The following is a 15,000-nucleotide window of genomic DNA, read 5'->3' as shown; positions in this document are numbered from 1 at the left end:
CTTATGGAAGGAAAACAGTAATGTGTTTCACACATAACTCTATAAATGTATCCATCATCAAAACACTGGCCAGACCGACTGCTATGGCCTAAATAATTACATGCCCAGCGCTGGCTCGAAATTGCCAAATGGCTACCATAGCTCTTAGGCTGAGTTCTTGTCCTCAGTGCCTGGAAGAGAAAGTACAGTGCTAACCTCTGCAGGCTCCTCTGCTTAAATGTAATATAAGTGATTGATGAGTACAGAGCCTAAGGCCTTTCGTTTCCTGTGGTTTAGGAATAAGGGCGCCGTTGAACGCTGCATCCCTGTGAACAGTCAGAGGGTCACACAGTGGATCGCTGCTGACAGAAAATACCAGCGTCCATAATAACTCCCCCCTTCCCTCACCTCCCCCCCCCTCGATCTCATCAGGGCTGCTGTGGAAGAGGCGAACATGTTGTGACACGTCCCGATACTTGGTCCTGATGGGCGCGCTCCGGCTCTGGCCCTCTGCCATGCCCGCACCCCCTGCTGTGTGTGTGTGTGTGTGTGTGTGTGTGTGTGTGTGTGAGCACCCTCCGCTCAGAGCTGGGGCGTCTGCTGCTGGAATCCAAAGGGGCGCTTCCACAACACTACACTGGCACCTAGTGGAGCCGAGAGGAACAGGCTCCGCCTTTGGATGAGGCAGTGAGAAGCGAGAGAGAGAGAGAGAGAGAGAGAGAGAGAGAGAGAGAGAGAGAGAGAGAGAGAGAGAGAGAGAGAGGGGGTGGAGAAGAGGGAGCGAGCAGAGCTTGTTTACAAGTGGCATTTGTTCTTCATTAAAAGCAACACTTGCTGGAGCACTTTGTCTGGAGTGGGACTGGCATCCACGATGACGCAGGCCGGGTCCTCAATCCTCTTGTACGCTTCCTCCACTCTGCCGGCGAAAAAGAAAAGAGAGTGGCATGTGTTACCAACAACTGTGCCATAATTACAAACGTGGCATATTTAGTTCATTTCCCTGCGCTGGGAACGGGGCTAGTAAAAGAGTTGGCTGTTGACAACGCTGTACACTAAATCTTTCTCAAATCACTTCCAGATCGTGACAGAAAAAAACATTTACAAACAACCTGGATGTTTGCCTTGCATATTTCCCAGGCTATGATATTGGGTCATAATTTGGGTTTTTAAACATCTGCACTGGCCCAGGGCCAGGTGTTAAGCAGGCCAGTGTGTGCTTCCAGATCACTGTCTGTTCACCAGCGTCCAATGGAATAGACCTAAATTAAGCTCTAAAGTGACCCAGCACACGGGCAGCACTTAACTCTGACCAGTTTAATGGGGCCACACAGACGAGGCAACTAATCATGTCTTCTTTGGCCCATTCCCTTCCCCACTCCTGAGAATGTAATTGATAATTACGTGTGCTAAAGGGACTCCCTTATGAGTGGCTGGAATGGGGTTTGTGTTGTGTAGTGTTGTGCTGTATACGTGTCTATGCATCTGTTATGAATGTGTGTGTGTGTGTGTGTGTGTGTGTGTGTGTGTGTGTGTGTGTGTGTGTGTATACAGACTTGAGTAGTTGACTGTGTGGTTGCTATGTGTTCTGTGCAGGTCCAACCTACTTCTTGCGGAACAGGTGGTTGGCCTCCAGCTCGGCCTCCTCGCGGGTCTGGTCCAGGCCCCGGCCCCGCAGCCGCCGCTGCCTCTCCTCGGGGTCGACGGTCAGCAGCAGGACCAGGCCGGGCCGCAGCAGGTCCCCGGGCCAGCGGTACACCTCCGACCCGCGGGCTGGCAGGTTTCCCACGCCTCCGCCCACCGCTGTAGCGATGGCATACGCCGCCGTACTGTGCCAGTACCTGAGAGCGGGCAATATGGCAGGCGAGAGGATCGGCCCCTGAGGTGAATCAATACTGGCTGCAGCACTATGTGGCTGGCACACACACACACCACTGCTCAGGAGCTCAGTTATCTAATAATCACACAAGCGCTCCTCATTTAAAGAATCATTTGTGCACTGATAGAGGAACCCATGTTTGTTCACCTGTGACCTTGACAGCCGAGCTGGCAATGTCATCCGAATCTAATTGTTGATTCAATGCAACATACGCTATTCCTTGTTCCTGTCAGTCCTTATAACTGCATTATACTGCTCATAAATATACACATTTTCTTACCTGTCTACAATGACAGGAGCCTTTGATGACTCCCTGGCTATCTGCCCAGCTGTAATGTAGTTCCCCAGGGCATAGAAGGCTCTGCGGATAAGGGGGGGCTCGCAGTCAAAGCGCGGCCTCAGTGGAGCCAGACTCTGGGGAGGGGACTTGAGCAGCGCAGCATTCACCGTCTCCTTCAAAGACTCTGTCAGCGTTGTTTTACCTGAACAAACAGAGAACAGAAATCATCTGCGCTCAAAAACACTGAAGAAACTCATTAAATGTTGAAAAGAGAAACAAATGGTTTGATGACTCACTTCTAGCCAACATTACTCCTTACATGAAGCTTACAATGCACTCATTTCAATGTTTAAGCCAAAGAAACAGGCTATTGCTGTTAAATGGAGAATTAGCCGTAGTGGCCATGTACCTGTGGCATCGAGTCCTTCAATGACAATTACCGGGAACTTCCCACTTTCACTGGGATGTATTCGCTGATCCACTAGATCCAGAACAGCCTTTGACTCAGGAATGATGTCCCTACACTGCATACAGAGTAAGTCAAATGATTCAGTACGACTTCATAGTTGTGTGAGTTGAATAACCATTTAGCTGATGCATTCCAATTAATGATATAAGTCATTCATGGGTTTCCTTTCCAGAAAGCCTTCAATCACCCCTCTGCCAGCCAGTGAAAAAATTGGAAAGAACCGCCTCTCGTGTTACTCCTGTTCCGTCCACTAGGGTGAGACATTTCTCTGTTTACACATCACACCATCTATAATCCACAGAGTGCTATGATATAGTGACAAACTTTTCAGTTGAATTGGTGAGCCTCCTAATAGAAGAGCAACCTGACTTTGTTTTGCTAGCTGGGAAAATGAAGCCATAAGGCTCATGGAGGTTTACCACAGGTATGGCTGACTTAGAATAATCTACCCTACGCGATCATAACGAAATAATGAAATCAATCATCTCACCTCCACCAAAACTTTATACGCGTCTTCGAAGCTGTAGAAAACGTCGTTGTTCTTTATATTTAGAACTGAGGGATGAAGTGCCGGTGCTCCTGTTGACATGACGCGGTACCTTGTAGACATGTCTAAGCCTTCAGTCTGAGACAGGTGTTGCTGCCAGATCTCGTCTCTTTCTTGAACATAAGAACAGATAAACAGTGTGTCCACTTGTAGAAGTTCTTCAACCACCTTTTCTGTGATGGGGTTATCATTGTTGAGTTTTAAAAGAAATCCTTTGATGACCGATTGCTGCACATTGGGCAAGAATGATGACATTTCCATTATAGTGCAGTCGGTTGAGGGAATGGATGACAGTTTGTTTTGGAGAAGCTCATACCATTTCGATCTCTGAATTCTGTCTTTGCAGTGGACGTGAAATGAGTAGACTTTCCTATCTCCGAATAGTTCTTTCAACTCCGTTCCTGTCGATTCCATCTGCCTACCCATGCGCAAGGCGAAATAGACAGGACGCGCCTTGGCGCACTCGACTCCAAAAATTCTGGAACACCACTGTCCAATGTGGGACATCGTGCGTTTAGCCATCGTGTTGAGAAATGTATCTTCGCTTCTGTAGCTCGTGTTTAAGGATGTCAAGCTGTAATCGAAACTTTCTAGGAATGAATTGTACTGTACTCGAAAACGAAACCTAAGGAAAGGAAGAGTTAGCGGTAAAGTGAAAGTAATTGAAAAAAAGCTAGGCTACTGCTCTCTCTGCACTTAGGCTGACAAATTGGGTTGCTGTCCGCACTTGCACTTGTAAACATGCGGGAAGCATAATAGTCACTACACCAACAATAATATTTTGTAGCCTGTTATATTCATTTTGACTTGACAATTTCAACACACTGTAAGAGGTGTCTAGTCTTTATAGCCACCTTCTTCAGAGATCTACAGTACAGCAGCCTCGGCCTGATACTGTAAATCAGCTTTTCAGCCTTGGACAAAATTGTGTTTTGACAAAGTTTGGAAACAGAAACAGCGGTGTATAAAATGATGCTCTACCAGCCACGTGAAGCTACCTTGACCTGCAATCTCCGCAGTTGCAATTCCTAAGCTATCTACACAATGTGAAATTGACAGGATTCAGTCACGAAAACGAAACTCAAGGAGGAGGGAGAGGGGAAGGGGGGGGGGGGGTTCTGCTGATAACTCAGCATTTCAATAGCCTAGGGATCATAACAACATAAACTTGTAAATTATTAGGCTATGGTTATGGTATTTAGCAGACGCATAGTACACAGCGACATAATAAGCCTACAAATAACGGCTACTATACTTTTAACAGTAGGCCTAAACAATTTAAAATAGGCTGTAAGTGTAGCCCAATGTGTTAGGCCAACTATATATAAAAATATGTGCATATGAGAATGAACACCCATGGTAATACTGTATGCCTATAAATAACGTAATAGGGCTACCCCATGATAATGTGTGTGGCATCAATTATAATCATGCCGAGTCGATGTGCCTTTACCCCCAAACAAGTGGAGAACCTCTGATATACTGTATATCAGAGATTGACACTCGAACAGATGACTCAGCAGTAGGCTTATCTGTAAATGACTTGATCGGTCATCGTGTTTCGATTTCGTAGTTTGTAAACAGAAACCTGCAGCTGTGTATAAAAGGATGTTCGAGCCATCTGCTTGATGCAAATTCTACGAGACTTGATTGCACATAGATTTGAAATATCATGTTGCTAATAACTCATCTCGCGTTTGTAAAGATGCTTTTACAATTTTGCATCAGCAGCGTCCGTGGCATATTTGGCAGTATTTTGAAGAAAGTGTGTTTCTGGGTGGACGAGCAAGTGCCGTCTAGAAAAGGCGTAATTGAGAGTGTGAAAAATGAAAGAAATCGTGCTGAAAGGACACCGAAAGATAATGTCACCACGCCAACAAGTGTCAATTATCACTTCACAAGGAAATGCAATTACAAGTGCGGGTTTTGCTTTCATACAGCGAAGACGTCTTTTGTCCTGCCAATTGAAGAGGCAAAGAAGGGATTGCGTCTTCTAAAGGAAGCAGGTGAGATGTTTTGTCAATCATTTTTATTTAGAAAACTGAACTGTCCATCAAATGTGTCTATGGTGCAGAAAATAATGCGCAAACGGCTGCTGTACTTCAATCTGTTACATTTTCCCTCAGGGATGGAGAAAATAAACTTTTCTGGCGGAGAACCTTTCTTGCATGAGAGAGGAGACTTCTTGGGTGAGATGGTGCGGTACTGCAAAGAGGATCTTCAACTTCCCAGTGTCAGCATCGTGAGCAATGGCAGCATGATAAAGGAAAAATGGTTCAAGAAATATGGTAAGGTGCTTTCTGCATATACCTGCAGGGGGCGCCATATGACAAATGTTTGTAGGTCTGCTTAAGTTTATACTCTTCTCAGTATGTCAATGACTGCCGTTCTTATCAATTTAGTGGCGGTTGCATACATGGAAGCCCCTCTGATTTGTCGCAGGAATGTGATCAATGTAATTCTCTGTTTAAGGAAAGTGCTTGGACATTCTTGCCATCTCCTGTGACAGCTTTGATGAGGACACCAACCAAGCCATTGGCCGTGCCCAAGGCCAGAAAAGCCACATTGACAACCTGTTCAAAATACGGGAGTGGTGTCAGGACTATACGGTGGCTTTCAAGCTCAACTCAGTCATCAACACTTTTAACATTGATGAGGATATGACTGAAAATATCACCCAGCTCAACCCTGTGCGTTGGAAGGTAAAGATGTTTTCATTTCCCATTTTATGCAAATAAATGAATATGCATGAAGTCCCCTCTTTAGACTGCGATATCATACGTCACCCTGAAAATATAGACCATTTGCATATACCACATTTAATGCCAAACACTCATGTATAGGCCTACCTAATAGGTGATTCTTGTTTTCTCTCTACAAGGTGTTTCAGTGCTTGTTGATTGATGGGGAAAATGCGGGAGAAAACAGCCTTAGAGAAGCAGAGCGATTTGTTATCAGTGACCAACAATTTCAGGACTTCCTTAACCGTCACAGCAGCATCAAATGCCTGGTTCCAGAATCCAATGAAAAGGTATGCACATTTTACGGGGGTGATATAGACTATATATTTTAAGTTAATTATTTTGTATTGATTAAATGTATACACATCGTAGACACATAGTTACATACCTTAGTTTAACATGCAAGCTATAACATTCCACAAAATGAGTATGCAGCAGCCGGTGGGTATTATGTTTTAAGTTTGTACAAGCCTGCTCAGAATAATGTACAGTACATAGCTTTGCCCCCTAAATCCATTTTTTCTTCTTTTAGATGCGAGATTCCTACCTGATTCTGGATGAATATGTAAGTAAATCAACCAAGTGTACATTAGGGTTCATACTGATGTACTGTACTTCAGAGTGCGAAAAGTCTGAGGGAATAGCATTCATATGAATATTATATACCAACCATTCTTCAATGGGTGTCCAAAGGGTCCATTTCTACACTGGTGCAATTATATATATAACGAAGGGTACATTTGTAAATAGACTTTTTCTTCTTTCTGAATGCAAAGAGATGTAGGCTACTACTTCTGTACTGTATGTTCTGTACTGTATGTGTGTTTCCACACCCACTGGACAACCTTGTTGTAGAGGGTCGAGACACCACTCTCTCAGGAGGGTACTGTCAGAACACCTGCTGCCCTCCAGGTTTCCATTTTCAAATGAGCCAGCTGTATACAGCCAGTGCCAGCTCGATTACTGAGGTTGTGGTTGGCAATAAGCCTGGAACTCAGAAGAGAGTGCTGTAAGAAACACACATGCACAATATCATATTTGTATTTAAAGTATTTCATTTGACGAGCACTGGTCTTGCATAAAGACCTGAGGTGGGACACATCTGCAGGAATACAATTATTTGGTTCAGGTCATATTAATGGTAGCTACTTTTCAACCACTTACAACTAGAAAAGACCACATGAGTGGTCTGTGTTTGAAACACGGATCAGCAATGAAAATACAACATAAAGTCAAATAAAAAAAAATGAAAATATGAACCAAAGAAGCTCAGAAACACCAGCCCAGATTAGAACATAGGAAGATTAGAAATGACCCTATTAAGTGGAAAAGTACAGACTCAGCTGGCTGTTATTTGTGATGGTCTTAGCGGTCTCATTTGCAGAGATGAGAGGATGACAGAGAGATAGCCTATGTGCCAGTGGGTCTTCCATGAGATCAGGTGGCAAACTGTGATACACCAGTTCTCAGATAAGATGCCAAATAATGAATGTCACTTGCTGGCTTGGAGACAAAGGAATAGAAACCCTTGCCCTTTGGTCAGAACAATTTTGTCCTTGAAGTGAAATAAACATTGAGATGTTGATATTTCCATTACTTAATTTCCATGTTACAGATGCGGTTCCTAGATTGCAGAGAAGGGCGGAAAGACCCTTCTAAGTCTATTCTGGATGTAGGAGTTGAAGAGGCTATCCAGTTCAGTGGATTTGATGAGAAGATGTTTCTGAAGAGGGGAGGGAAATATACGTGGAGTAAAGCTGATATGAATCTCGAATGGTGAATGTGTTACCAAGAAAACTTGCTTTGTGTTGCCTAGGTTTATGTTATTGTGGTTTTGCTAAGCTTTTCATATTCAAAATATGTTTCTATAAATATGTACAGATTTTTATTTTTGTAAATGATCTCTATGTAATGTGTGTTTATTCACTTTTAATTTATCACATAATTATATTGTTTTCTTGTTGCTATGCATAGTGTTATTAAAGTGCATGAATAATTATGTGTTTGATATTGCCACATGATGCGCGATGGAAAATAATAAAATTATATTTTAAAGAAATTGTATGTGTGTGTGTGAACATTTTGACAGAATAAATAAATATTTTAAAATAATAATAATAATACACCTCTTGGCCACCAAGTGGCGCAGTCGGTAATTTTATCAGCGATTTTGTAGCCTCTGAAATATGCAGTCAGCCTCCTGCAACAGCAAGCTCACACAAATGGCGTCTTTCCAGTGCGTCGCACCTAACAGCTGATTCTCCCGTGTGCAGGATTTCAAGGGTTAGGTAAATGCATCACATTTTCCGATTTCACGTTTACGCAAGTAACAGTTTAGCGAGTGACGCCTTTCTCACAGACTAAAACCTAGCATTTAAAAATAGTCTTTCAAGGCAATGCATGTGTTTTTGTTAGCCTTCTGTTTTGGTAGCTAGGCAGTCAGCAGGCTAGTGGTTAATAACAAACGCATCTCTGTAAAGTACAAGGTAGACGGAAAGGTGACGTTAGGTAGCCAACTAGCTCACGTTAGCTGTAAGTTAGCCTACTCACTGCTTCTGTTTTTTTACTATTCTCTTAGCGTTACTTAAGCCTGGACTTGTTTGACGCCTCCAGCTCACAATGTTGTCTGTTCTCTTTAGGTGAGACTCAAATGTCCAATTTTGTCTCAGAACTGAATTCATCCATGGTGCCAGGAAGTAGCCACCGTTTGCACCGCAGCTCATGTAAAACCTGCCATAATGCCACTTAAATAGGCAACGTTAGCTAGCTTACTGAGCTAGCTAGCGACTGCTGGCTGGCAAAGAAGCTGTTTACTTCAAACCTGGTCTTCAATTCAGGAAGAAGACAGCTAGTCAGCGGACCAAGGAAGTTCAAATTTCAAGTTAACTGTATTAACTGGAGCGTCCGGAGATCGCTCAAGGCAAGGTAAGTTGTTGCTTTATTTCAGCCTTGCCAGTAACGTCATTTTCTTGAGTCCAAGTCCCTTAACCACACCTGAGATTGCTGGGTCTAATGTAGCCTACGTTAATGTTTGTTTCAGTTTTTCTGTTATCTTTTGTGACACTTTCTTTGTGCTGGAGAGCAAAGCACATCTTTAACCTTACCTCTAACGTTAGCCGGATTTAATGCGACCATTTAGACAAATCGCAGGTGGGTTGTCGGAGCTACCTATGGCACGGATTTGGCCGTGATCTGGCGTGCACCCACGCCCACTCAAGTTATGGGCTTAGCTGCTAGCTAAGTTATGGAACATTTCTGCATCCTTGCGAAGTGAATAATTGTGTTGCTTTGTACGTGGCTTTACTCCGGGGGAACAGGGGGGGGCTCTCGTAGATTTGTGCTATATAGCCACAGCTATTGGGCCAAAATATCTAGGCATAGGAGCAATTGGGATCCACAGGCTATGTTGACATGTAAGTAGTATACGCAAATTGAATATGTGATATAACTGCCTTTTGGTCTCATCTTGGTTTTTAGTGATGGAGGATGGTAGCTCTTGAAATGCAGAAAGGCCTGTTGTAGGAAGTTGTATCTGTAGTAGAAAAAGAGATGCTCATGAGTGATTGTGTAGTTTTTCTTGAACAGTTTCAACATTTAGGCTAAAGAATTTCAAAGTAATTTAATCAACTGGTCAAACCCAAGCTATCTTGTCTAAACTAAACTGTGGGCCATGACCATTTAGGCTGTATTGAGTAGCTGTAGCTGTCATTATAATCACGTTAATAACATGTTGTTGTTGCACATAGTGAAAATGTCTTCAGAATATTTGGAACTAAGCTTAACTAAGATATGAAAGTGGCCAGTATAGATTTCCTTACTTATTGTATACTAGGCAGTAGCTCAAATGTCTAATTTGCCACAATTTAGTTTGACAAGAGCATAATTCAAGTTGTCAAACATGATACAGTTGTAAATTGGTTGATATTTAATTGATCTGCCTTTTAATTGTGATTTGCAAATGACTTTACAGTCTCGGCTACGACTCTACCTCTGCTTTACTTTAGTCTAACATTAGGCTATGGAGCGGCACATTAGATTAGCAGAAACTAATCTGGGATGAAAAGCCTCAAACTTTTATTGTGAGTAAAGGTACCTGAGAAATTGACCTGATTAAGCCGCCATGTCAGTAACACTAAGATGTGGCAAATCCTCTTTACCACATCTAAAATCTACCACATAATACCCCATTAATGACATCATCATTAGTAGTAGTAGTAGTATAAATGTTCTACTTGCTGCTGTGTTAAGCAATACTAGTTGCTGGTGTGCTGTTGGGTAGCAATCTGACGAGTTGGTTGTCACTCTTGTCCTCAAAGAAAGTTTATTGCCAGTGTTCCATTAGTTACTGGCTTGGTTTGCCATCTTTGCTCAATAACTGGCACCTTGCATGTTATTCTGTCCAAGACGGGCTTTATTAGCCTACCAGTTGTCATCGGTCCGGTCAGCCATTGCAATTTGATTTTAAGTTGTGATGAAGTCCAAATGAATTTCATAAGATGAATGATATGCTTAGCGTCGCAAGCTTCGCGTCGCAAGCTTCTGTCCTATAGCCTGGAGCAATCTCTCATGAGGTCTCTATCAGGCTTTTAATCGTGAAGTAACTGCAGTGTGTCTGTGACTTGGCACCGTTAAAACCAATGTGAAGTGTGAAGACTGAAGAGTGCAAATGTGTATAATACTTAACCTAAATGTTTAATGATTCCTTAAATGTTTGTTGCTCAGTAGAGCACTTTGTTTAATGGACTGCATTGAGGTAAACAATTAGACAATATCTGCTTGAATTGATGAGAACACAGCCACACAATAGTACTCTGCTGGGACTTAATACTTTCAGTAATATGTTAAATTGTTGTGAATCAGAGATTATTCTATCAATAGTGATTGGCTACAATATTTAGATGTGCATTCCACAATTTATACTCTGTTGGCATAAGAAAAGTAGAGGGGAGTGCTTTTTAATTACTAAAAGATATAGTTGAAATTTATTTTCCGTAAGAAGTAGGTTGTGCTCAAGGCATCTATGATGGCAGTGTGTTTACCTGGTGGCAGCCTAATGACCTTCATTTAAACTGTTCATTCCATTTCACATAAAAGTATTATGAACAAGAGGAAGGCGCTTATCAGGAGATAACAACAAATGAGCAGAGATAAACACAGTGGGGATGTGTAATGTGGGGATGGGGATGTGTAATGTAATTTGGGCCGGGAAGGAGATGAAAACAGTGTGGTTTAGATAAGCTCATTACTCTGGCTCATCTGAAATGCACTTGCAGCACCATGGAGGGTTCAGCATGGAGTCTCCACCTTCCTGTTTAATGCCGTTTCAATGCACTATACGTGTCCCGGCCTTTAGTGAATGAGAGTGCTCTTAGCCGTGCAGGCTTTAACAAGCGGCTGTTTAAGCATCAAACACAGGTGAAGGGGCAAAGCATTTTTATGTTTTTATTTTTTGTTTACTTTGTTTTGTTTTCCCCTCAGAGACTGACTCTCTTTTTACTTAATATTTTTAAGTCAGAATCTGCTTTTGAGAGCAGCAGAAATGGTATAGAGTAGAACTCTATCATGGGTAACATGTTAATAAAAGAAAATACAAGACCGCAAACAATGGAGGCATTGAATGGCTTTATAGAAACGCTATATAAATATTGAGACTTCTCCAAAGACTCCTTGGAAAGACAAATTGTACAGATTCAGTAATGGGTGATATCAAGTCCAGTGTCATTTATTTTGTCAGTTATTGTGCCTATGTCTCCATGGTATTTCGTGACCTTTAATAATGAGCTCTAGCCAAGGCTGTAACTGAATGTCAGCTCTATTCTCAACCGTACTGTTAGTCTCAGGCAAGATGTCATGACCAGTAGCACAGAAAGCCATATGCTCTCTCTACTTGAAATATGGTTGCAGTATTATTGTTCAAGTAACCACTTGCACTGGCTTTAAAAATAGCCTCGCAAGCAGAAGTGCAAAAAAAAATTCCGCACTCTTCATCCCTTCAGTAGAAAGCTCCAGTTCCTCTTCAGTCATAAGATTTTCTTGATCTGTGCTTACACCATCCTCAGGTCAGACTGTACACCAGTGCTCATCTCTCTCTCTCCTGACTCACAAATGAGCGACCAGTGGATGGCTGTCAGGGTTGTTCATTTAGATGGAGATGAGTCAGATACCTAAGAGGGCTCGTTATGCCAGTTTGTTCCCCTAGCCAGTCATTGGTCTTCAGATGCGAAATTTGCAGCAATTTAGACTTAACTGTAGCTCCCCTCTACAGGCCTTTTAGTTGCTGCTTGGTCAGCAAGTAGATAAGCACATTTGGGGAACATCAAAATCTCTCATTTTAACCATGTAGATTGTGTTACTTGGCTCCAACACAGATCATAGTTATTGTTTGCTGGCTTTTATATCGGTTCAAGCCTTCATGTCAATCTAAGACAAATCCTAGACAACAGTTAAAGGGAAACTCCACATAGATCTCTTGTTTCTTGAGGTCACCGGTACGGTACGGTTTGTAATCTACTCCCGGAACACTTACTAAGTTATTGATGCTTTGTATTATGTGTAGGGGCCCTGCTCATACTACTGCAGAAGTATGGTACTATTTTTAGCATGATAAGTGGTTACAATGTTTTCCTTTTGGATACATTTGGCAGCCTGCCCCAAGCACTTCCACTGTTAGCCTTTTGGCTGGAGGCGCTGAAGCCGGTCAAACTCAGTACTCCTTCGGTCAACGTAATCTAGCTCTCAAGAGTGTGTTTGACTCGTTGTCATGGTGAAATAGACCCTGGCTCTGGAATTGCGCTTTAAGCTTGATTTTTGGTGTCGATCAAAGAGTAGCATTGTTTGTGACCGGTAATGTCATTGTACATTTATCCTTGCAGTTTTAGCTTGTCTAAACACTGCATAACCTTTTGTTTGGGTTATCAATGTTTTGGCAACAGCCTTCTGGTGCGTCTAAACAGTAGCTCATTCAGTTATGTATTGCAAGAAAACATAAGCATCACATTTTTAGGGAATCACAATCCTAATCAGTGATACACAAGAAGATGGCATGTAACAGAGATCATGCATTTAGCCCCACAATAATTCTTCAGAATACCCATGAAGCAGGCTTTGATGCTGTGAATCTAATTCATTAAGGCATAAAAATCCAATTTACTGAAGAGTCACTCAGTTGAAAAAAAAAGAAAACTACTGAAAATACTGTGGAAAATCAGGCCTATCCACACTGTTTGTTCTTAAGTGAAGGAACAATTTTCTAATACGGTCATGATGACGGAAGCACCGGAGTCTAGAGAGAGATGGGGTGAGGGAGATGGGCAATGTTGAAGGAAAAAAGACGAGTGAAAGAGGGGTCAAACTTGATTGTGTATTGTATTTAAGCAGTAAGCCCCGACAGGCCGTAGGTCTCACTGAATTTAGAACCGCTAAGGGGTGTTGTTAGGCACGACAAGCAAGCGGAGAATGAATCTAAGTCACAGACTGGAGTATGAGACGAGGGTTGTGAATCAAAGGAAGTCAAGGTTGGACTGGAGGTCTGAGAAGTGACCGTCAAGAAGCTGTAGCCTATGTCAGAAAATGGAGAGCAATACTGGGAGATGGGTGAAGAGATGAAGAGAGATGGGGAGCTAATGATGCACAGTCTCCCTGACAAGCTTGGGTGAGCTTGGTGTCTCTGAAGGCACAGGAGCATGCCACACTTGTGAACTGAACCCTTTGAATGGAGATTATATAATCTGTGAGGTCTGAAACAAGCCAAGCCAGGGGACATTTGGAAGCCTGTACAGACAAAATTCTTTCAGTGTAATTTTGTTTTTGGACCTGCCATTATTATGGGCAGTTACCTCAGCAAAATCACCCACTATGCCACCCTTAGAGAAGGATGTTGCTGATCTTGGCATTCAGGCTGCGTGATTTGGGTTAAAAGGTAAGCTTGGGCTTCATATTAGTTTCCAGTTTCTCAGGCCAAATTAAAGAGGGAGCAGCAACCAAGGCTTGTTTCAACAGATCTGACAAATCAAGAAAACTTCTGTCACTTTTATTCCAGGTCCTGCCCTTGGGTGTGCATTATATCTGATGCTGTCCCATGCCTCGTCAGTGAAATTCCCTTCAACTTTGGTGGAGGAAGTAGAATGGTCCACAGAGGTCTAGTGTTCTGTTCGGAATGTTCGTTCCTTTTTGCTTGAAGCTGCTTTCAGAAACTTACCGTAATATCAGACTTCATGTAAATTTTAGGAAAATTCTATGTGACTATTGAACAACTACCTCATTCTGCAGCTTGATGTGAACCAGCCTATTTCTCAAATTTTAAAGAGGAAGACACAAAACAAGGAAGCAGCAGTCTGTCTGTCATGGACAGTGAGAGGGATTTTAGGCTAAGTTGTCTTCATGTCAAAGAATTCTTAGCAATGATGAAACTATTTCATAGGTTTAGGGACGTCATGTTCTGCTGTAGATACATTAGCAACCACAGATAAGACAGCCTACCGCGAGATGCTGTTCATTGCACATGTCAATAGGAATAATAAGTTGGAGTCCTTTTGAATGTCATCTGTTTTTTGTGATGAGTCATGCTTTAATTTACTACCTGTTGTGTTAATCTCCTTCAGAGGAAATTAAGCTAAAAGAACCAAGCTTAATGTAGATTTAGAGAAATGTGGGTGAAGACTGAAGTGAGACTTTCCTTGGGAATGGTTGCGTTTATTGCTTCGCACGTCCTTCCTTATTTGAAGTTGCCAAAGTGGTTCTCTCAGTATTGCTTATGCAATGTGTTGTCTGTGTGGTTAAATGGCACCATGAGATGGCACTGTTGTGGTGGGGAAATGTCCCATGTGTTTTTCTTTGTGTTAGCTCGAGGTGCCCACAGAAACTTAATTTTGATTCCTATGAATCACAAAAGTCTCAGTTTTTCCGCAGGCTCACCCAATGCTAATATAGATAATGATCCATTTTAGTGAATCATCTTGGGTTAAGAAATGCAAATACAGCCAGAGGAGGAGTGCTGCTTGCCCCCTCCCGCCTTTACCTCCTACACACACAAAATGCAGGGGAGTCAGCAGACACCTCTGTGGAGTGTGATGCAGTACTCGGGTCCCCAGGTGGGGACCTGGAATAGGA

At 42.5% G+C, this 15,000-nt stretch overlaps 3 protein-coding genes across 6 annotated transcripts in view; 2 read left to right on the top strand and 1 right to left on the bottom strand.

Moving 5' to 3' along the window:
* The window catches only part of cmpk2 (cytidine monophosphate (UMP-CMP) kinase 2, mitochondrial), a 3,907-nt gene extending 73 nt beyond the window's left edge, over positions 1 to 3,834 (bottom strand). The window contains exons 1-5 of the mRNA XM_062522382.1: positions 3,095 to 3,834; positions 2,545 to 2,659; positions 2,136 to 2,337; positions 1,584 to 1,817; positions 1 to 895 (exon numbers count right to left, since the gene is read on the bottom strand). The exon at positions 1 to 895 is cut by the window's left edge and continues 73 nt beyond it. Coding sequence (XP_062378366.1) covers positions 775 to 895; positions 1,584 to 1,817; positions 2,136 to 2,337; positions 2,545 to 2,659; positions 3,095 to 3,673 — 1,251 coding nt within the window. The 5' untranslated portion in view covers positions 3,674 to 3,834 and the 3' untranslated portion in view covers positions 1 to 774. The remainder of the gene's footprint in view (positions 896 to 1,583; positions 1,818 to 2,135; positions 2,338 to 2,544; positions 2,660 to 3,094) is intronic.
* A 901-nt stretch (positions 3,835 to 4,735) lies between these two features.
* Positions 4,736 to 7,951, top strand: rsad2 (radical S-adenosyl methionine domain containing 2). The gene is made up of 6 exons (XM_062523294.1): positions 4,736 to 5,157; positions 5,278 to 5,439; positions 5,624 to 5,853; positions 6,033 to 6,182; positions 6,425 to 6,457; positions 7,508 to 7,951. The coding sequence occupies exons 1-6, from the start codon at positions 4,824 to 4,826 to the stop codon at positions 7,670 to 7,672; spliced, it is 1,074 nt and encodes a 357-aa protein (XP_062379278.1). The 5' UTR covers positions 4,736 to 4,823; the 3' UTR covers positions 7,673 to 7,951.
* A 126-nt stretch (positions 7,952 to 8,077) lies between these two features.
* The window catches only part of rnf144aa (ring finger protein 144aa), a 33,728-nt gene continuing 26,805 nt past the window's right edge, over positions 8,078 to 15,000 (top strand). The window contains exons 1-2 of one of the 4 annotated variants that reach the window (XM_062522385.1): positions 8,078 to 8,180; positions 8,532 to 8,817. The gene's annotated coding sequence lies outside the window, so the exon portion shown is untranslated. Of the gene's footprint in view, positions 8,181 to 8,229; positions 8,425 to 8,531; positions 8,818 to 9,285; positions 9,306 to 15,000 lie in introns of those variants that run through there. The other 3 variants (XM_062522386.1, XM_062522383.1, XM_062522387.1) reach the window with 3 other exon arrangements.

Source organism: Sardina pilchardus, chromosome 20 (assembly GCF_963854185.1).
Source record: "Sardina pilchardus chromosome 20, fSarPil1.1, whole genome shotgun sequence".
Lineage (NCBI taxonomy): Eukaryota > Metazoa > Chordata > Actinopteri > Clupeiformes > Clupeidae > Sardina > Sardina pilchardus.
Note: the sequence above shows the minus strand (reverse complement) of the source record. Positions and strands in the feature narration are given on the sequence as shown.